At 40.5% G+C, this 22,063-nt stretch overlaps 1 protein-coding gene across 2 annotated transcripts in view; it reads right to left on the bottom strand.

The window, feature by feature from the left end:
• Positions 1-22,063, bottom strand: part of CSMD2 (CUB and Sushi multiple domains 2) — an 822,245-nt gene that overhangs the window by 201,797 nt on the left and 598,385 nt on the right. For both annotated transcript variants that reach the window (XM_034413370.3, XM_034413371.3), the window contains 6 exons: positions 16,943-17,158; positions 12,421-12,609; positions 9,528-9,697; positions 5,949-6,105; positions 4,642-4,833; positions 539-665 (listed from right to left, as the gene is read on the bottom strand). In XM_034413370.3, coding sequence (XP_034269261.2) covers positions 539-665; positions 4,642-4,833; positions 5,949-6,105; positions 9,528-9,697; positions 12,421-12,609; positions 16,943-17,158 — 1,051 coding nt within the window. The remainder of the gene's footprint in view (positions 1-538; positions 666-4,641; positions 4,834-5,948; positions 6,106-9,527; positions 9,698-12,420; positions 12,610-16,942; positions 17,159-22,063) is intronic.

Raw genomic sequence — 22,063 nt, 5'->3', positions numbered from 1 at the left:
ACCTGAGAGCAGAGAAGCCACGATGAGAGTGTTAGAACTTCAGGTGTCTCTTTCTATTTTCCCATCCTCTATTGCTACGCTGCACTAAATCCAACCTGTCTCCAAGTATTACATTTGACCAATTAAAACTAGCACCTCTACCCTGATTAATCTACAAATCTTATTTTTTTTTAAAAAAATGTATGGTTGATTAATTTGCTGATTATGAAGCTTGAGCCCTACTTTTTATTCTCCTCCTATTGATGCCAAATAGTAAACACTTCAAGTATGCAAAGCAAGAGAAATCATGCAAATGCGATCAATTTGCATAATTCAAAAAGGTTGTAGAACTTGGCTGTTCCTGCCAAGAGTTGGGGTTATTTTGGCAGAGGCATTTTCGTGCATTTTTTTTTAATTGCAGGGTAGAAACGGCCCCACGTAGAAACACCTGTGCCCTGCTCACAGCACAAGGTAATTGATTGAAAACCACAGTGACAGGATGAGTGCTGGATGTTATGGAGGTGTTGCTGATCTAATCTTTTCCAGTCTTTGAACTTACCCTATTGTGCAACCAGCTTCTGCTTCAATTGTCCAGACACAGTTGAGATTGTGATCGTAGGGCGTTGGAAACCCTGGAGACAGGATCCTTCCTGAAGACTCACCTCGAATGCTGCCCCCACACTCAGCTGAAAGAAGCCACAAAAATAATTCAGCAACTGAACTCTAAGCATCCTCTGCTTCTTCCTTTGGGGAAGACTTTACTTTTGCTGCCCATTCAAGTAAGAGATTCCAGAGGAAAGAGGTTACAGAAAATATAGAATGGAATATCCAACAGCTTTTTACTTATTTATTTATTTTTAAAATTTGTAATTTTATTATAACACATATATGACATTTACACAACATACAACATATAGATATCTTATCATTTTTAAGCATTGTTTCATCGTGGTCTACCATCTGTTACTTTGTTTTTCTTCCCCTATGTCTTCATTTCTTACTTCTTCTTTTTTCCCCCATTATCCTTTTTTTCCCTCCCCCCATAGAAATCTCTATATTTTAATTATATCTTTAATATTATACATTTCTACATTCATGTTATATACATTTTTATTCCACTCCATACATTTGTTTTACACACACACATATATATTATGTACTTCTAATCTTCTCTCCTTATAGTTATTACTCTTTATTTTTAATCTTAAACCAATTATACCATTTATTCCATATTCTATAATAGTCTGTCTCTTCCTTTTCCTTAATTTCTTTTGTTGATCTGTCCATCTCAGCGCATTCTAAAATCTTATCTATCAATTCTTCCTCCGTTGGAGTTCTTTCCAGTTTCCAATTTTTTGCATATGCTATTCGTGCTGCTGCATCAAATATTTTATTTCTTTGGAATATGGTTTTGTAAAAATTCCTAACAAGAATGTTTCTGGCTTCCTTTCTATTCGTTGTTCTGTTATTTGTTCTATCCATTTCTCAATATTTTCCCAAAATTTTTTTGCTGCCGGACACGTCTACCATAAATGGTAATACGTTCCTTGGGATTTCTTACATTTCCAACATGTTGCACTTTTGCAAGTCTTGTCGGTGACAAATGCCATCGGTAAAACATCTTCAGCTGATTTTCCTTGTATGCCGCCGATAGTGTTAATTTTGCATTCACTTGCCACATTGTTTCCCATTTCTCCAAATCTATTGTATAATTAAAATTTTGCGCCCATTTAATCATTGTATTCTTCACTATCTCTTCTTCCATTTTATATTGTAGTAAAAATTTATATCCAACAGCTTTTTAATTATTATTAAATAATAATTAAAAAGATCCTTGAATGCGCCAAAATGGATAAATTAACAATGGAGATCAAAGAAAGAGATGACTCGGACTATTACAAAGTGTGGAACAGGTTTTATACCTGGCTAGAAAATAGAAATCAAATTAAGAAATAAGAATATAAACTGAAATTCAGTATTAATACACTGGATATAAATATATGTATCAATTCTGCTTACAAAAATGTTAATTATGGGCATTCAAAAATAAGAGAAGGATTAGGAAGATGGAATTTAAACGTAAAGACAAATGTTGATGCAGAAAGTTGTAAAATTGTATATAAATGTTGTTAGTTTTGTATTTTAGCATTTGATATATGTGTATGTTCTTCTTTTTCCCTTTTGTATTTCTTCTGATATTGTGGTTTTGATTTTAAAATGTAAAATACCTAATAAAAACTATTTTTTTTAAAAAAAGAATATCCAACAGCTATTATCATTTGGGTACACTCACCATATATTAGAACTACTGATTCATAATTTCCTTTGACCAAACTACTTGGGGTTGATGTGTGTTGTGCTTTCACACTCTTGAAAAGTGTCAGATTAGTGTACATACAGAGATGAGGGAGGGGAGCCCATCAAAGTAAGCCCAGAAGCAGATTTGGCTGAATTTGCACAGCATCCTTAACTGTTAAAGATCTAATGCAATGTTTCTCAACCTTGGTGCTATACAATAAATAAATTCTTTGCAACTTTAAGATTTGTAAACTTCAACTCCCAGAATTCATTAGATAACATGCTAATGCAAGATGCATGCTAAGTGGGGAAGGAAACTATTTTTTTTGTTGTTGTTTTTGTTTAAAACAGAATGACTTCAGAAACTTAAGAACATCCCCATTTCACCCCCCCATCCCCCCCCCAAAAAATGTCACTCCAGCTATACTAAAGTGGGATGTACCAAAATGGCACCTTCTAAAGCAGGGCTGTCAAACTCCTGGCCCGCAGGCCGGATGCATCAGGTGCTGGCCATGCCCATGTCAAGTTTAGCAAAGGGGGAAAGAGTCCCGATACATCATGTGACGCCGCCGTAAAAACATGAGTTTGACATCCCTATTCTAAAGAGGTCTGAATATATTGGCTCACACCACGATCACCTATTTTAGTCCGAAAAGTGCTTTTTCAAGAGGCAACTGGACTTTCTGGTTTTTTCTTTGAAGGCGTTTCGCTTCTCATCCAAAAAGCTACTTCAGTTCAGAGCTGAAGAAGCTTCTTGGATGAGAAGCGAAATATCTTCCAAAAAAACCCAAATAAAACCCAGAATGTCCAATTGCCTCTTGAAAAAGCACTTTTGGGACAACCATGATCTGAGTGACTGAGAATCTCCATAGACATTTAACTACACCTATTCCAGTATTTCCCAACCTCAGCCATTTTAAGACATGTGGACTTTAACTCCCAGAATATTCCAGCCAGTATTCTGGGAGTTGAAGTCCACACAACTTAAAATAGCTAAGGTTGGGAAACACTGACTTATTCAGACAGCCAAGTAACAGAAGGTTGAAATTCCACTCCAGACAAAATTCTGAAAGCAGCGCTAGAAACCAAGAAGTGGCTAGACAATTCTCGATGCTCATTCATTGCCAAACGGTGAGAAAACATGACATGGTGACAAAAGGAAGGCTTGATTTGTGCCCCTGATGCGTACTAAAAGAGAGGAAACAAACTGCATCTTGTATTGATTGACTCATTAGCCTGTAGGTTATTGGAAAAAACAGTAGTATGAATGCTGGAAAGGAAATAGTAGGAATTAAAGCTATTGTACGCATTTGGACAGGTGAAAAGGGTTGATAGATAATCTTCTGCAGTAATCCTGCCATTGATCCGATCCATTTGTAAAGGTGGTACTCTGTGCCCCTAATTCATCCCAAGCAGCCTTCAGATTAGAACTGTATTTGCCAGGCACCAAGAATCACATGCGGTTCATTTATTGTTGTTCTCCTACAAACAATTACTTGCAATAACTACAAATATATTTTGCAAATTGCTAGGGAGGGTCCAACCTTGCTCTCTTCCTGGGTACCAGACATTCTAAGCTCCGCTGTCTTTTTGCAGTGGAGGTTTAGGGACCTGGAGGCTAAAACATATGAAGAACAGTTGCAGGAACTGGGTATGTCTAGTCTAGTGAAAAGAAGGACTAGGGGAGACATGATAGCAGTCTTCCAATATCTCAGCGGCTGCCACAAAGAAGAGGGAGTCAAGCTATTCTCCAAAGCACCTGAGGGTAGAACAAGAAGCAATGGGTGGAAACTAATTAAGGAGAGAAGCAAGTTAGAACTTAGGACAAATTTCCTGACCATTAGAACAATTAACCAGTGGAACAACTTGCCTCCAGAAGTTATGAATGCTCCAACACTGGAAGTTTTTAAGAAGAAGTTGGATAACCATTTGTCAGAAGTGGTGTAGGGTTTCCTGCCTAAGCAGGGGGTTGGACTAGAAGACCTCCTAGGTCCCCTTCCAAATCTGTTATTCTATTCTATTCTATTCTATTCTATTCTATTCTATTCTATTCTATTCTATTCTATTCTATTCTATTCTATTCTATTCTATTCTATTCGCCTTCTGGGAAAAAGCTCCTCCTTCCTGCAACTCTGAACTTACATTCCAATAACATCTCAGCTATGCATTCAATTATTTAACAATTTTATCACATTAAAATTTCAATTTAGTAGGAACATTCCAATGCTTTTCCTGAAGATTCCAAGAACTATGGGTGGCTTTGGGACATAAAATTGCATAGCTAAATCAACCGATCTGCCATCCCCTTAGCAGCTATGCCAAATATCTGGGGAGTGATTACCACACCAGAGGGAGGAGTCATACCTACGCAGGTGGGGAGAGGCTGGTCCCAGGATCTTCGCTCTCCAGTCAAGCAAGTAAGCACACGGCTTCCGCGTAATGTGTAGCCAGGATCACAACTGAAAGAGACGGAACTCCCTGCAAAATGTCCCTCATCGTGGACTTTGTAGCCAAATTGTGGGATACCAGGGTTCTCACATTTGATTAAATCAAAACCTGAAATCAGGAATAAAGGCAATTGGTTAGAAAGAAATCCCAGCCTTGTCTCAGCGGTTGCATTAGCAAAAACTGTCAACGGCTGATGAAACACTTTTAGAAACTTTCAGGATGTAGTCAGAGAAAAGGCATCCAAGAACATGCAACCTTGTGGTCTTTCTAAGGTACTAGGACTAAGATGAAGCATCTAATGGAAAAGACCCAAGGAACTGGAGCTATTTAAGAAGCCGGAGAAAAATGCTGCGAAATAGCAAGGAACAGATTCCTCTTTGAAACAGGCTTGTTATTTGCTGATTCTGAACCTTATGGATCAATCTGACGGATTGGTTGGAAATAGATGTACCGAAGGCTGTTTCTTGTTAGCTTATTTAGTGGAGGTAAGGTAAAGGTAAAGGTTCCCCTCGAACATATGTGCTAGTTGTTCCCAACTCTAGGGGGTGGTGCTCATCTCCGTTTCAAAGCCAAAGAGCCAGCGCTGTCTGAAGATGTCTCTGTGGTCATGTGGCTGGCATGACTCAACGCCAAAGGCGCACGGAGCGCTGTTACCTTCCCACCAAAGGTGGTCCCTATTTTTCTACTTGCATTTTTTACGTGCTTTCGAACTGCTAAATTGGCAGAAGCTGGGACAAGTAACAGGAGCTCACCCTGTTACACGGCACTAGGGACTCAAATCGCTGAACTGCCGACCTTTTGATCGACAAGCTCAGCTTCTTAGCCACTGAGCCACTGCATCAGTGGAGGCAGTGATCTGTAATTTTTCAAAAGAGGTCTTATTAACCTGATATGAGTAGAACAGTAGACATAGAAAGATGGGGAAGTGTGTGAAGATGAACACAATGATATTTACACAGACAACTTGTAAAGAAAAATGTGCTCTTACACGAAGCAGGTATAAATAGTTTCCTTTTGAATATTTAGGTATTAAAAAAAAAAAATATATCATCAAAAGATCTGGCATTAGCTTGGCTTCCATCTAGACACCCTTACTTGGCAAACTATTTTTTTCTTAAATGTTTGGTTCCAAATAGAGCTTCTCGGTAGGGAGCAGTACAGAGATTCTAACACTGCCCTGACACTTTTTCTCCAGCTGCAGGGTTGGCAGCCTCCATACTTACTAGAAAACTGCAGCTCAAAACCTTGATTTGTGCCATTTCCATCCGTGATGAATTCAAGCCACATCGAGCTGGAAGTGCTGTTGACATTGAGACCCAACATCTCTGCATGGCTGAAGGAGCCCAGCAGACGAGCCGAGTTATTGTTGCCATCATAAATCTTGGAAAAGAGGAGGAAACAAATATGAAGATGGATTCCCTTATCTCTGCCCATCTGCTGATCCTGCACCCCGGCGATGGGTGGAACATTCCTCATTGTCCCATGTCTTTGGCCTGAGTGCTGGGACATGAAAACAGTGTTGGCTTTTCTTTTGAAGAGGGAGGACATGTTGCATTGGTAGACACAAGGACAGTTTTTTCCTGAATGCCATCACTCTGCTAAACAAATAATTCCCTCAACACTGTCAAGCTATTTACTAAGTCTGCACTACTATTAATCTTCTCATCGTTCCCACCACTCATCTCCTTCCACTTATGACTGTATGACTGTAATTTTGTTGCTTGTATCCTTACATATTTACATTGATATTGTTTCCTGATTGCTTATTTGTACCCTATGACTATCATTAAGTGTTGTACCTTATGATTCTTGACAAATGTATCATTTCTTTTTATGTATACTGAGAGCATATGCACCAAGACAAATTCCTTGTGTGTCCAATCACACTTGGCCAGTAAAAAATTCTGTTCTGTTCTGTTCTGTTCTGTTCTGTTCTGTTCTGTTCTGTTCTCTTCTCTTCTCTTCTCTTCTCTTCTCTTCTCTTTTCTCTTCTCTTCTCTTCTCTTCTATTCATGGGCCCATCATTACCAGGCCTAAGAAAGGGCAGAAGTTAGCTTTCCCAACCTGGTATCCTCCAGATCTGTTTGGACTACATCCCCCAGAACTCCCGGGAGATTGCCGATGTTATTTGGAAATGACAGGTATTTCACCTGAAGAGCACCAGATTGGGAAAGGCTGCTGGTTGGGTGAAGATTGAAGCCTGTCTATAGCCAAGTGCTGGCCTGACTCAGAAGGAGGCATCTTCTGAAACAATGCCTTCAGACACTTCATTCATCCTTGCTTTCTGGGATTCGTCTGTGAAGGCTGGTTTGCATTTTCTCATTCCCACATTATCTATCCAGGCAGCAAAAATGAAGATCTGCCATTCTATTCTATTCTATTCTATTCTATTCTATTCTATTCTATTCTATTCTATTCTATTCTATTCTATTCTATTCTATTCTATTCTATTCTATTCTATTCATTAGGGTATGAAAAATATCAAAATGCCTTTGTCAAACTCAAAGAACTAGGACTACCCATTAGGTTGCAGTATAAACAAGTTATTCAAGCCTATACACATGAACCTGTTCAAGTGAAGTTCAACACTAAATTGGTGCCAGAATTCAGGAGGGGTTGGACCAGGATCTCTTATGGCAACACAAGGACTCTAAATTGGTGATGCATTTAACTTTGCCCCCAGGTCTGCCTGCTCTTCTCCTACAGCCTTGCATTCAAAACATCTGTATTCCTGCAATGTTACAGTACAGTTGAGCTGGTCTCTCAAAACATGAAGTTGTTTCCCTGGATCATTGTGAAACTTCCAACAACTTAGTTTTGAGCTCAAAATTCCACCCCAGTGTCCTAAAACAGCCCTCTTCTTCTCAAAATGAGCATGTTACCCTTATATTTAAAATGTTCTGCATACCCACAGTAGCCACCCATTTAGATTTCCCAGAATGTATCTGAGAGGTTTGATTGGCAGTATAAAGCTGGTAGATGACTATATCAATGCAGGTGTTGGAGGAGTAAATCACGGTTGCCACTATCTCCCCCTCTAAATAGTATCTCAAAAAATAATTACTGTATTTAGTAAGCAAAATTCATCCAATGATTTGAATTGAACAATTATATCAGTGTTGATTTGTATATTATCTCAATCAATCAATCAATATTACTTTATGGTCCAAGTTAGCATACAATTACAGTAACTATAAAATAAAATTTTAAAAACTGGAGAGAAAATCCTAATGCATTTCACAGCTATCAACTCCAAAATCAGAATGAAACTATTATATAAATTGCCACCATAAGTGCTCTCTTCTGCCGGCTTTTCATACAAATGAAAGGTTAAAAGAAGATGACCTCTTTTAAAAGAGTGTCCTTCAGCTTCATTATTTATATGCATTTCCGTTAAAATGACATTAAAAGTGTTTTTATTAGTTTCCTGATTAATTAGACAGTGCTTTATTTTATTATTTTATCCAGTTTTCTGAACTCAAGAGTTTGCTCATGTGCAGAGGGTCTGCATGTGATGCACATGCGTGCAGCACATGCATTTCTGAACCGATAGGGAAAGTAAGTAGATTTCACCCCTGGTGGGAGCTAGTAGCAAATGATGGGAGCTCATTCTGCCATGCATGTTATGGGCTTGAACCAGAGGTGGGTTTCAGCAGGTTCTGACCAGTTCTGGAGAACCGGTAGCAGAAATTTTCAGTAGTTCGGAGAACCGGTAGTAAAAATTCTGACTGGCCCCGCCCCCATCTATTCTCTGCCTCTCAAGTCCCAGCTGATGGGGAGGAAATGGGGATTTTGCAGTAACATTCCCCTGGAGTGGGGCGGGAATGGAGATTTTATAGTATCCTTCCACTGCCACGCCCACCAAGCCATGTCACTCCCACCAAGCCACTCCCACAGAACTGGTAGTAAAAAAATTTGAAACCCAACACTATTTAAGACACTCTACTCCAAAGACCCCGCCCAGTGGTGTAATATGGGACTCCATAACTCTAAGCCTAGAGGTTAAACAATCGACCTCAGCAACTGGTCACAATCTGATAGAACCGACCAGTAGCATAATACCTCAATGTCTTCAAGACCCAGTTCTGTTAGACAGTTCAGAAGGCTACCATTATTAGAATAGAATAACAGAGTTGGAAGGGACCTTGGAGGTCTTCTAGTCCAACCCCCTGCCCAGGGAGGAAACCCTACACCACTTCAGACAAATGGTTATCCAACATCTTCTTAAAAACTTCCAGTGTTGGAGCATGTTCCACTGATTAATTGTTCTAACTGTCAGGAAATTTCTCCTTAGTTCTAAGTTGCTTTTTGTATTATCTATATTGATAATATAGAAAGCCACCAAAAGACTTGGGGAAAGCAACACTGTTCAGAAGTTCTGGAAGCAGTTGGGAGTCTAGGAACATTCCCAAAATTACAGGTCAACTTTTTCTGAGAAAGTACAACCCCATGCAAAATAGACTTTCCCCATATATTTTCAAGAAAAAAGACCCTGAGAAGTTGAAGGGGGAAAAGATGGCTCTTTCAGTTTATAGAATAAGAGAGAAATTCAAGGCCTCCAGCTGCTACAGTCTATGAAACATTTCTCCCCCTAAGTTCAATAGCCTTTTCTGCCAAAAAAGGAGTGGTGCAATTTTCCACTAGAAAATTGAAAATGTTTTGGAAATGCAAACTGGTAGGGTTGCAGATTTGGTCTGTGACTGATCAGCTTTGAAGTGCATTGGTTCTTACGTTCTTGTTATGCTTTTTGCTTAACTATTCATTAAATCTCATTTTAATCCACCAGACAATTAGTCATTTACCTTGAGGACATCTCCAGTTTCCAAGCTGAATGCCCTGGCTTTAAGCTGAATTCCTTTTCCTGGCTGTGTCTGGATGGAATAGATACATTCGTGGTGGTGGTTGTAGTTTAGGGGATAATTTGGAGATAAGAGGACACCTTGAGTCCCAGTCACAGAAGAACCACATTCCGCTATAGAGAAAGAGGCAGAAGGATTGACTGTTAACGGATTACAAGTGATATAAAAAGGATACTGTCTGGGTAAACACTGATGTGGGCCTATTGTGTTTCCCTTCTTACACGTGGAATTTTACCTAAACTAGCACTAGACCAGTGTTTCTCAACCTTGGTAGCTTGAAGATGGGTGGACTTCAACTCCCAGAATCCCCCAGCCAGCAGCACTGGCTGGGGGATTCTGGGAATTGAAGTCCACCCATCTTCAAGCTTCCAAGGTTGAGAAACACTGTGCTAGACTAAAAACTAAACATTGGATTACAAAAATAAAGAACCATCCTGCAAGTCATTCAGGACTCATGTGTCCTGCATTTGGACACCATAATATAGTCTACTACTACATCCAAATTGCCACATTTTCCTGCTCTATTATCAAACTGGTTAGATAACGATGGTGCTGCTCTCCTACACAATTATATTATAAGCCACCTAGAGTCATCTCTAAGTGAGATGGGCAGCATGTAGGTTTACTATATAAGTAAATATATCCCTGTACCCTGAACCAATCCTACTGTTTTATCTTAGTTCTGCACCTTTTAACTATGCTATGGAGCTGAACACAGCTAAACTTCTCCAGGTTGTTGTTTCCTTCCATGAGATCTTAAAGTAGAAGACAACCCAGCCATACTGCCAATCCCCAGACAATGAAGCCAAGTTGGTATATGACACAAGAAACCTGGACATCTATAATTCAGTAAGCAGCATTTAAAACATCAAGTTCAACATCTTGATGAGGGCAAGTATTAGCCATAGCTAATGGCTAATATATACCGTTTCATAGTGCTTTTACAGCCCTCTCTAAGCAGTTTACAGTCAGTCTATTGCCCCCAACAATCTGGCTCCTCATTTTACCCACCTTGGAAGGATGGAAGGCTGAGTCAATCTTGAGCCAGTCGGTCAGGATCAAACTCCTGGCAGTGAGCAGAGTTAGCCTGCAATACTGCATTCTAACCACTGGGAGGGAGGCACTTAGACTTCTATACTGCTTCACAATGCTTTACAGCCCTCTCTAAGCAGTTTACAGAGTCAGCCTTTTGCCCCCAACAATCTGGGTCCTCATTTTACCCACCTTGGAAAGATGGAAGGCTGAGTCAACCTTGAGCCTGGTGAGAAATAAAAGCAATCCCAATGGAGCAAAACTTCCACCCAGGCTAGTAATAGTATAACCGACAGCTGCCAAGGCCATTTTTGCAGCCTCCAGAGCACTCCTGCCTCACTGCAACTGCAAGTGAGATTTTTCTCATTCTTTTATGGCTGGAAATAACATCACTTCATTTGTCTGAAAAATATTGCTAGTGTAAAAAGCAAAATCTGAAAATAATTCCTTAAAAATCCTCCCTCTGCAGGGGTGTCCACAGCGCTATTGAAGGAGAGAGTGCAAGAGTGTTGTGATAGATATAAAAAGGGATGGGATTTTGACTTTTTTTGACCACTCCCTTCTTGCCTCTGCCTCATATATGTTAATTATAGCTCATACTCATGAGAAAGTTGCACTGTTCTCTGCAGCAGCAAGCAGCAATTCCCCATAATTCTAAGTCTAGACTATCACCAAAGAAATTTGGTTTTAATTTTGATTAGAAGAACCTGGCTTCCTGATGTTAGGAGAATCTCTACTGCTTGATCTTTTGTGTGTTGTGCTTCTCTGCAGCACACCACACTTCTACAGTTAAAAATGTATGTCCCGGTATACCCAGGAACCATTTGGAGATGGATTTTTTGGTTTCAATCTCATAATTTTTCCCAAATTAAATCTATTTTTTTACGGTTTGGAGTCACAAACAACAGAATCAAGTTGTGGGCTTGTTTGCAATTTAGAGAAAGAATGTGCATATATTATTTATTAGATTTAGATCCTATCTTTACTTTTGTACTCAAAATGGTATACATAATGTTCTCTTCTTCTACGTTCTGAACAAAAGCCACCTCAGGTGGTAGGTTGGCTGGAGGGAAGATGACTGGCCTAGAATCTCTCAGCTGATTCTGTCCTTTATGAAGGATTATCACAATGTATCTCTTAGCACTGTATGAGAACTTAGTTTTCTGCTTTCTTCAACAGACTATAGTTACAATGGACCATGCCTCAATGCACTATGTGAATTCCATTTTTATGTGAGCTAAACATGGCACAGTCATATATTATTTGGAATCTGGGATTACTCTACAGATTTGCACCTGGTTCACTCCCCTCCCTTTCTTTTTTAACATTATCCATGGCATGGGGATTCCCTGTCAACTTGATTAATCAGCGTTAGCACAAATTAAGATCTGCAGACCAGATTTAATAGATTCCCAACTATTAATTTAAATTTCCACCGCTGGGGTTACCTAAAATTAATAACTGGGTGCTTGTTAAATCTAATTTGCAAATTGTGATAATGAAGGGTAACCTAGATGTTTGTGCAGATGTAATGGTGCCTGTACTCCATGACTTCAGTACTTGGCTTTGATTATTATTATTTTTTTCATGTCTCTAAGGTCAAAGGATGATCAAGCACATGGACAGTGCAAAATATATCATAAGACCAGCAATTCCAGGCTCCTGGTCTTGTTTATTCAACTCAGCCTTTTCCATCTCCTAATGCTTTCTACAGACCAAAAACAAGAAAGGCTAAAGAGCTTGCCCAGGGTATGTTCTGATACACTAGACTGCCCAAGCAAAATTAAAGCAGGTGACCACCTACCAACACACCTTGGCAGTGGCGAACTCCACACACGCCGTCTACCGCCCAGGCAAGTAATGCTGGAGACCCCTTCCAGTCGGTACCCAGGGAAGCAGGAGAAAGTCAAGATGTCCCCCACGCCAAACTGAAGACCTTTGCGGATGCTGTAGATTGGCACTTCGGGCTCATCACAAGGTTCTAAGTCATAGTCTGATGGGTAGAGAAACACAAGCCACCACTGGGGCATTACCCCCAAAATAGAAAACTTACACCTTTAAATACAATTCATAGAAATGAAAATTTCTCTATCTCTTTCCCTCCTTGACATTAATAACTTTCCACCTCCCCCCCCGCTTCTTGCTCCCACCCTCCCCATCTTTTAATCGGGCCATAGGATTTTGGATTAACTTATTTATGTTTTTAATTTATATATAGTTTTATTTTTTATGATTGTAAGCTACCCATGATTACTTTAAGGTAAGATGGGCAGCCTATAAATTAAATAAACAGACAGACAGATAGACAGATAGATGATAGATAGATAGATAGATAGATAGATAGATAGATACTGTAGATAGATAGATAGATAGATAGATAGATAGATAGATAGATAGATAGATAGATAGATAGATAGATAGATGAGATAGATAGATAGATAGATAGATAGATAGATAGATAGATAGATAGATAGATAGATAGATGGATGGATGGATGGATGGATGGATGGATGGATGGATGGATGGATGGATGGATGGATGGTGTTGGTGTTGGTGCTGGTTCAAGATGTTGGTGATCACCTTTAAAGCGCTCCATGGCTTAGGGCCGGGGTATCTACGGGACCGCCTCCTGCCACCAATTGCCTCCCACCGGCCAGTTCGCTCCCACAGAGAGGGCCTCCTCAGGGTGCCGTCGGCCAGGCAATGTTGGCTGGTGACCCCCAGGGGGAGAGCCTTCTCTGTGGTAGCACCCACCCTCTGGAACAATCTACCCCCAGAGATACGAGTGATCCTAGACCTCCGGACTTTTCGTCGGGCTCTCAAAACCTATTTTTTTCAGTTAGCCAGGCTGTCCTGATTTTATGATTGGTTTTAAATAATTTTGATATGGTTTTAATTGGAATGTTTTAAATTAATGGGCCAAATTTATTTAATTATTTTAAATTTATTTTAACTTTTGTATATAAAATGTTTTATTTTTTGGCTGTTCACCGCCCTGAGTCCGAAAGGAAAAGGGCGGTATAGAAATTTGAATAAAGATAAAGATAGACAGACAGACACAGACAGATAGATAGATAGATAAGTAGAAAATAGGTAGATAGGTAGATAGATGATAGGAAGATAGGAAGATGAGAGAGAGAGATGATACTGTAGATAGATAGATAGATAGATAGATAGATAGATAGATAGATGATAGATAGATTGATAGATAGATAGATTGATAGATAGATAGATAGATAGATAGATAGATGATAGATAGATGATAGATAGATGATAGATAGATAGATAGATGATAGATAGATAGATAGATAGATAGATAGATAGATAGATAGATAGATAGATAGATAGATAGATAGATCTGGAAAGTTGCAACCTTTTTCTTGACCATACAATATTGATCTTCTATGCACGTGACAATCTGCCTTGAGAAAGCCTTGATAATTATTCAGCATTTTTATTTGGTGGGGTGGGGCTGGAGAGGACCTGGTTGTGATCCACTCTGATGAAAGAAAAATCTGTTTCAACTCCTACCCTCAAAACGACTCTATAGAGCACTGCGCACCAGAACAACTAGACACAAGGGCAGTTTTTTCCTGAACGCCATCACTCTGCTAAACAAATAATTCCTTCAACACTGTCAAACTATTCACTAAGTCTGCATTACTATTAATCTTCTCATCGTTCCCATCACCCACCTCCTCTCACTTATGACTCTATGACTGTAACCCTGTACTTTGTATACTTACAATTTGTATTTAATGTTTCCCTATGACTATCAATAAGTGTTGTACCTTATGATTCTTGATGAATGTATCTTCTATGTGCAAATAGTAGATACTCTCTTAGTGAGCAATTCTTCTCCTACCTCTCCTTTAACTCTGCTAACATTGCTGACTCTTGGTTTTAGCTAGAAATAAAACTATGTCTTTGCAGTGCTAATTCCTCCATATTAATGTGCCAATGCAGATCCCACTGGAAAAATGCCTCCTCTATTTTTAGCCAGAAGTAAATTTTAGCTGAGTTACTGGCTTTTCACTCACTGGTGTGTGTGTCTGTGTGTCTGTGTGTCTGTCTGTCTGTCTCAGTGGTGAGCGTGGTGTGGCTTGGTGGGCGTGGCAGGGGAAGGATACAGCAAAATCTCCATTCCCATCCAGGGAATCACTCCAGGGGAAGGATATTGCAAAATCTCCATTCCCACGCCACTCTGGGGCCAGCCAGAGGTAGTATTTGCCGGTTCTCCAAACTGCTCAAAATTTCCTCTACCGGTTCTCCAGAACCTGTCAGAACCTGTTGGATTTCACCCCTGGTCTGTCTGTCTGTCTGTCTGTCAGTGGACACTATTATTTTTTTTAATGCACTTTTTTTTTTAAAAAAAAATGTATCTTCTGGTCCTGGAATCAGTTTTTAATGTTATTTTATCAGCACTGGTTCATGACATATTACAATCACCATCAAAAAAACTGGCAAACAAATAATTTAACAGCTAACCATTATACAAACCAGACCATTATACACATTTTGAGGATGGTAGGGCTGCAATTGCTTATGGTTTGCTACCAACCAAGATAGAAAATAAAAATAGTAAAACATGCCCTAGATTGGAACAAATTGTTACCCATTCATAAAATAATAATAATAATAATAATAATTTAAAACTACCCATCCTGGAGTAAACAGTCAACACAGAAGCCATCTTTTCCTATCAGCTTCCCTAATTTTTTATTTCTTAGCTCCGGCATTAGATCCTCTGCTGTACATGACACAATATATTTTGAAATGCTAATGTTGTTAGAATTAAAATGAAGTTGGAATGCTGCAACGGAAGGCAGAGCCTTCAGGGTCATCTTTATTTCTTTAAAAGAATTACGAGAACACTTTGCTGATGGGGAGAGGAGAGTCAAAAATAAGCTAAGAGTTGAGAGCAAGGAGCCTGGAATAATCTCATTAGTCTGCCTTCTGGTTATTTGCTGCTTTCTGACTAAACCCACTGTGATAGCCAGGTGGTCAAAATGTCAAGTTTGCCCACTGTCTCAAATTTCTGCTTTAGTTTTTAAGTGTAAGGAGTTTTGCTACAGCACATGGCTTACAGTCACAGAATGGCTGTAAGAAGAGCAGGTCCAACATTTATAGTGGTTTATGACTGACTAACCAAGGAGGGTCAAGGACTGGTCAGTGTTTATTTTTTATCTAAAGTAAGTGTTCAGTATCTAGAACCGTAATGGCAAACATATGGCACGTGTGCCACAGGTGGCACACGTAGCCATATCAGTGGGCATGTGAGCTCAGCTCCGGCACGCATGTGCATGCCAGCCAGCTGATTTTCGGGGCTTCTGGGCCCACCAGAAGTAGGGAAACAAGCTGTTTCCTGCCTCCGGAGGGCCTCGGGGGGTGGTAGGGAAGGCCTCTCTAGGAGTCTGGGGAGGGCGAAAACGGCCTTCCCCACCCGCACCCCCCTGAGGCTGAAAACGGCCCATTTGCCAACTTCCAGTCCCACCGGAAGTTGGCAAATGGGCCGTTTTCAGCCTCCAGGGGGCCTCCGGGTGGGAGGCCATTTTTGCGCTCCCCAAACTCCTAGAGAGGCTCTGGAGCCAGGTGAGAGAGAAAAATGGGCCTACCGAGACATTGCGTGCCAGGAGTGAGGGGAGTGTGGGGGAGTCGTGCAGACATGCGCGGGGTGCATAGAATTATGGGTGTGGGCATGCACATGTGTGACTCCCCCGCCCCCTCCCTCCTGCCACGCAATGGCAAAAAGGTTAGCCATCACTGATCTAGAACATGTCTCTCCAAGATGTCCATTTCTTGTCTCCAATGTCTGGAGCCTCATGACATTTCTTGGTGATGAAAGAAGACCCATCCAGGGTATTTACCACATTTTTCAGAGTATAAGACGCACTTCCCCCTCCCCAAAAGACACTGGAAATTTGGGTGCGTCTTATACTCCAAATGTAGTCCTGCCCACCCGCTGGCTCCCACCCTTCAGCTCCCGTGCATCCTCTTCCTGGCTTCAGAGATTGCCACAAACAATGGCTTGCATTTTTGGGCTCTGTGCCTCGCGTTTTCAGCTTCCAAATGCTCCGTTTGAGAGCCATTCAAGGCTGCGGGGATCGCCAAAGCACATTGCTGCCAATTGCCACCTCCGCGCATTTTCAGCCTCTCACAACCAGCAAACTAAAATGTGCTGAAGCTGACCAGGCTAAGGATGCTAGCCAGATGAATACCTAGTAGGCAAAAGCAGAATTCCACCCCCTTATTTTCCTCCCCAAAAACTAAAGTGCAGCTTATACTCTGAAAAATACGGTACTTACTTCCCAAGTACTAGCCCTTACCTGAAAAAGTGATGTTGAAGCCTTCATAAGAAATGGAGAAGTCCGAGATGAAGCGGATCTGAGCAGAGAAGTTCCCAAAGAGACCAGCGCTAAAAGGAGCAGGCAGGTGGGAACCAGTGAGCTGTTTCAGTGGCTGACTGAAGCTGCCATTTTCAGTGATCAACAGGTAGTCGTGACCACTCTCCAAATGGAAAGTGTGGAAAGTGAAGAAAACACCTGGAGGTAATACAGTGCAAGAGATAGGCTACTTCAGAGATACCTAAATGTTGCTGAGAACTGGATTATGATTAATCAGAGAAAAGAAATCACAGAACTACCAAATCCCACCAACCACAAAATCAAAGTCCCATAGCATTCTTCATTTGGCAAAAAAAATCAGCTTTATAACACAAATGAATGAATAAATGAATGAATGAATGAATGAATGAATGCTTTAGAGATTGTGCAAAACATCAACAAAACATGTTAAGACTGGAAACTTTAGGATCGCAATAGCTTTGATACAAGGGACATAGAGACGTCTGTTTATAACATTAATGACATAACGGTGGAAAGAATGGAAAGGATCTAGATTTGATCAGAATAACAGTTGCACAATAGGACTCTTTCTCCTGTGTCTCCATGTATTATACCTAATTTAGGGATTTTTCAAGCAATCTTCTGGATTTGGAAACCACAGAAAACTAGGAACATAGTTTTAAAAACAAATGGAACAGAACACAATAAATCTGAGATAGACGTTCATGAACTTTGCACTTTCAATTATGGTGTGCTTTCTTTCCATCCCTGTAGGAATCGCAGAGAACGGAACATGATTCCAACTCTATCAAAGTTTTATCAACTGGCAGTGGGACCATCAATTTGAGAGAAAGAAAATGAGTAGAAACCTTTAACCCAGAAAATTGAGTCAGGCTCAGAGAACTCAGGGGATCTTATTTTGCTGTAAATATGATATAGTAAACTGCTTAGCTCCGTCTGGAAGTTCCCATTGTGAGGTTATCTGGTGGATGAAATGCCCTCTGATGGTGCTGTAACTTGCACATTAAGGGAATGGTCATCAATATTAATTTCCTTTTCTTGAATCTTTGGGGATACTTCCGAATCTTAAGTTTAATTATCTTCGTTGGACTCTCAAGACCTATTTCAGACACAGTATGTGAAGACCTAGCTCTCAGGGGAAGACTGTAATGCTGAGAAAGGTGAAAGGAAAGAGAAGAATACAACAGGAGCAAAGTGGATAGTCATGCTAGCCATTAGTGCGTTATTGGAAGAGCTGAAGGATCAGGTTAGAGGCAGATTGTCTTAGAGAACAATCTATGACCGTGATGCCAAACTTATGGCACGCGTGCCACAGGTGGCACACGTAGCCATATTGGTGGGCACGCGAACTCAGCTCCGGCATGTGCCAGCTGATTTTCGGGCCTTCTGGGCCCATCGGAAGTAGGGAAACAGGCTGTTTCCTGCTTCTGGAAAGCCTCCAGGGAAGTGGGGAAGGCTGTTTTCGCCCTCCCCAGGCTCCAAAAAATGGGGGGAACGGGGGGAGTGGTCACATGCACATGCACGGGGTGCACAGAATTACGGGTGTGGGCACATGTGTGCACAACCCCCCTCCCCATCGCTTCTGGCACACAACGGAAAAAGGTTAGCCATCACTGATCTATGGGGTGCCTAAAAGTTAACAATAATTTTGTGGCACTTAATCAACTAATCAAACAAGACCTCTAAAATTTGATCCTGTCTGTTAATTCTTGAGACTCCAGTCATTTCCAGCTGGGTGCTCCATCACTGGAGGTTTTTAAGATGAGATCAGACAGCCATTTGTCCGGAAGGGTATAGGGCAGTGATGGCTAACCTTTTTGCCATCGCGTGCCGAAAGCGATGCAGGGGGCCGTGCATGCACGTGCCCACACCCATAATTCAATGCACCCCATCCCCCCGAACTCCCCCTGCTTTTGGCACATGATGGCACGGTGGGCCCGGTAGGCGCATTTTTCGCCCTCCCCAGGCTCCAGAGCCTTTCTAGGAGCCTGGGGAGGGCAAAAACGGCCTTCCCCACCCCCCTGGAGGCCCTCCAGAGGCTAGAAACAGCCTGTTTCCCAATTTCTGGTGGGCCCAGAAGGCCTGAAAATAAGATGGCCAGCGCACGCATGCGCGCTGGTCCTGAGCTAAGGCAATGCTCGCGTGCCTACCGATATGGCTCCATGTGCCACCTGTAGCACCCGTGCCATAGGTTCGCTATCATTGGTATAGGGTCTCCTGCTTGGGCAGGGGGTTAGACTAGAAGACATCCAAGGTCCCCCCAACCCTATTATTCTATATTCTATGTTCTGTGTCCTTCTTTCAGCTTTAATATTTCTTGAGTGTTGAATTGTACATACCTTGTAAGATTTTTTTTTTAATTATTTCAATTCATATCACTGTAGTTATTTCGTCTGCTTTGTGAAATATCCTGTCTTGTAAATACTAAAATTTATCACTAAAATTCTTCTCAGTTGCTGAGGATCAAACCTTTCATAGAGAAAATTCACATCTCATTCTGAGATGTAACTGGATGTGTAAACTTGCCATGGTAAGTTTGAAATTATTATAGAAACTTACTGGATAGGAATCTATATGGTCATGGCATTTGCTATTTTTTATTTCCTCTCTAAAATGAGGACATCTGGCATTACAAACAGATCCCTCAATCCCTAGCTGAACCTCATCCTTGTCTTCTATTTTTAGCCAAAATGGAGCTAGAAATGCTTACACTCGGTTTTTGAGCTATTGCATTTTTAACAAATATACTGGGATTGTTTTTTAGTGAAGCGCTTTAAGGGGGAAAAGACCATTATTTTTGAAGTGTAATGATACAATTCATTAGTCTATAACTTATAAAAGTTCCCTTGAACACTTATAAAACAAAAGTAGAGAATAAGGGAACATGTTCACATTAAATTCAAACCTTGTACCAAGTCAAAATTCATCGGAGCAAGCACTATGAAATGTGTCAGAAGTATTTCTTGTTTCTATCCAGTGTTGTTTGACAAATTGTGTTTTCATCTGCATTGGTTGAGGAGTTGATAATTTTTACCTGATGTTTTTTACTGTTTTATACGCATGTTTTTGTTTTCAGGCCTTGTTAGCCTCTCAGAGTTATTTGATTATAGTGGGCAATCATTTAAAAACAGCAGAATAAATAATTAAGTAAAATGATGATTGCTTCTTTACTGTTGACATATAGCCAGCTTGACCAGTTATATTGAGTGACTAGTCCAGTCATCCAGAAAGCTTCCATTTATTTATTGATTTATATTTTATTTTATTTTACCTGCCACAATCAAGATACTTAAGTAGGTTAAAATACTGCCATTAAAACAGCCGTGATACAATATGTTAAATAAACAATTTTCCAGAGCCATGGAATGTTAAAAAAATATAAAATAAAAAACATAGAAAGAACAAGCCAGAAAAAAAAAAAGAGATGGCATCATTTAAGAATCAAAATCTTAAACAATTCTAGGTACCTTCTAAAGGCCTTGTATGGTAGGAGCTGACTGAATTTCAAGAGGACAAGTTCCATTATACTAACCAGTGCTACAACATAGAAATGACATCCAAAGGCATTCATTCTCCCTCCTAACAAAAGTGGGGATCTGCTGACAGATTCCTCTGAGACATTCCAATAAAACAGGCAATTCATCCTCTCTTTTTTTGCTCACCAAATTAGCAATAGCATTAAGCAATAGCACTTAAGACTTATATACCACTTTACAGCCCTCTCTAAGTGGTTTTTACAAAGTCAGCATATTGCCCCCAACAATCTGGGTCCTCATTGTACCCACCTCAGAAGGATGGAAGGCTGAGTCAACCTTGAGCCTGGTGGGATTTGAACTGCCAAATTGCAGCTAGCCGTCAGCTGAAATAGTCTGCATTACTGCACTCTAACCACTGTGCCACCAATTGGCTAAAATCTCTTAGTGAAGGAGAAAAAATGTTCAATGGGGGCAGATGATGACTAAGTCTCAGGGTTGTAAATATAATGTATTGATATACAAGGGGATTTTTGGACTTTTAGCACATACACTCTTCGTTATTCCAAAAGGCCAATCTTCCTCAACACAAGGAAAAGGTTATTTCATATCTCCCCACCACCACCACTTTTATCTTGCCTGCTGTCTCCACACTACTTTTGGGTTAGGGCACGGGTCTGCAACCTTAAACACTCAAAGAGCCATTTGGACCCGTTTCCCACAGAAAAGAAAACACCGGGAGCCACAAAACCCTCCCCATGCCTGACTATTTCTTGAGTGGCCACAAAACTAGCATATGTAGTTGAATTAAACATTCTGTTTTCTTCTGAAACTTTTCTTTTCTTGGATTTATCCATGGTTGGCCTACCGGGGGTTGAAAAGCTCAATAAATCACGTGCCAGCGGGTGTCACACATTGGTGGTTGTGACGCATATTTTGAGTGACAGGGAGCTGCAGCAGAGGGGTGAAAGAGCCACATGCAGCTCCAGAGCCGCAGGTTGCTGACTCCTGGGTTAGGGTTAGGGTTAAGGTAAGTAAATTGAAAGTATGTCTCTCATAGAGAGTATACAAGTATACTCTCCATGTATACTTGCATACTCTTTACTAAACACAGAGAGTATACAAGTATGTCTCTCATAGGCAGTTGTCAGTTTTGGGGTCTTAGAATGATGTGTAATTCTAAGGAGCCTGTATAGCTCAGCAGACTAATGCATTGTAATTTATTTATTTATTTTATTTATTTATTTATTATTTAAATTTGTATACCGCCCTTCTCCCGAAGGACTCAGGGTAGTGAACAGCCAAAATTAAAATACATACAATATAAAATTTAAAATAATTTAAAAGCAGAATTAAATCAAATTGGCTTCCCAAACAATTAAAACCCATTACCCTTAAAATAACCCATTAAAATTTTAAACCAGCCCAGCTTGCTGAAATAGGAAGGTCTTCAAAGCTTGACGGAAGGTCCAGAGGTCCGGGATTAGTCGTATTCCTGGGGGTAGCTCGTTCCAGAGGGTGGGTGCTCCCATTTAACTCCAGCTGTCTGCAATTAGTAAGTTCGAATCTTGCCAGGCTCAAGGTTGACTCAGCCTTCCATCCTTTCTAA

This window comes from Pantherophis guttatus, chromosome 10 (genome assembly GCF_059756535.1).
Source record: "Pantherophis guttatus breed Tessera chromosome 10, ASM5975653v1, whole genome shotgun sequence".
NCBI lineage: Eukaryota > Metazoa > Chordata > Lepidosauria > Squamata > Colubridae > Pantherophis > Pantherophis guttatus.
This window is presented reverse-complemented; position numbering and strand designations above follow the sequence as displayed.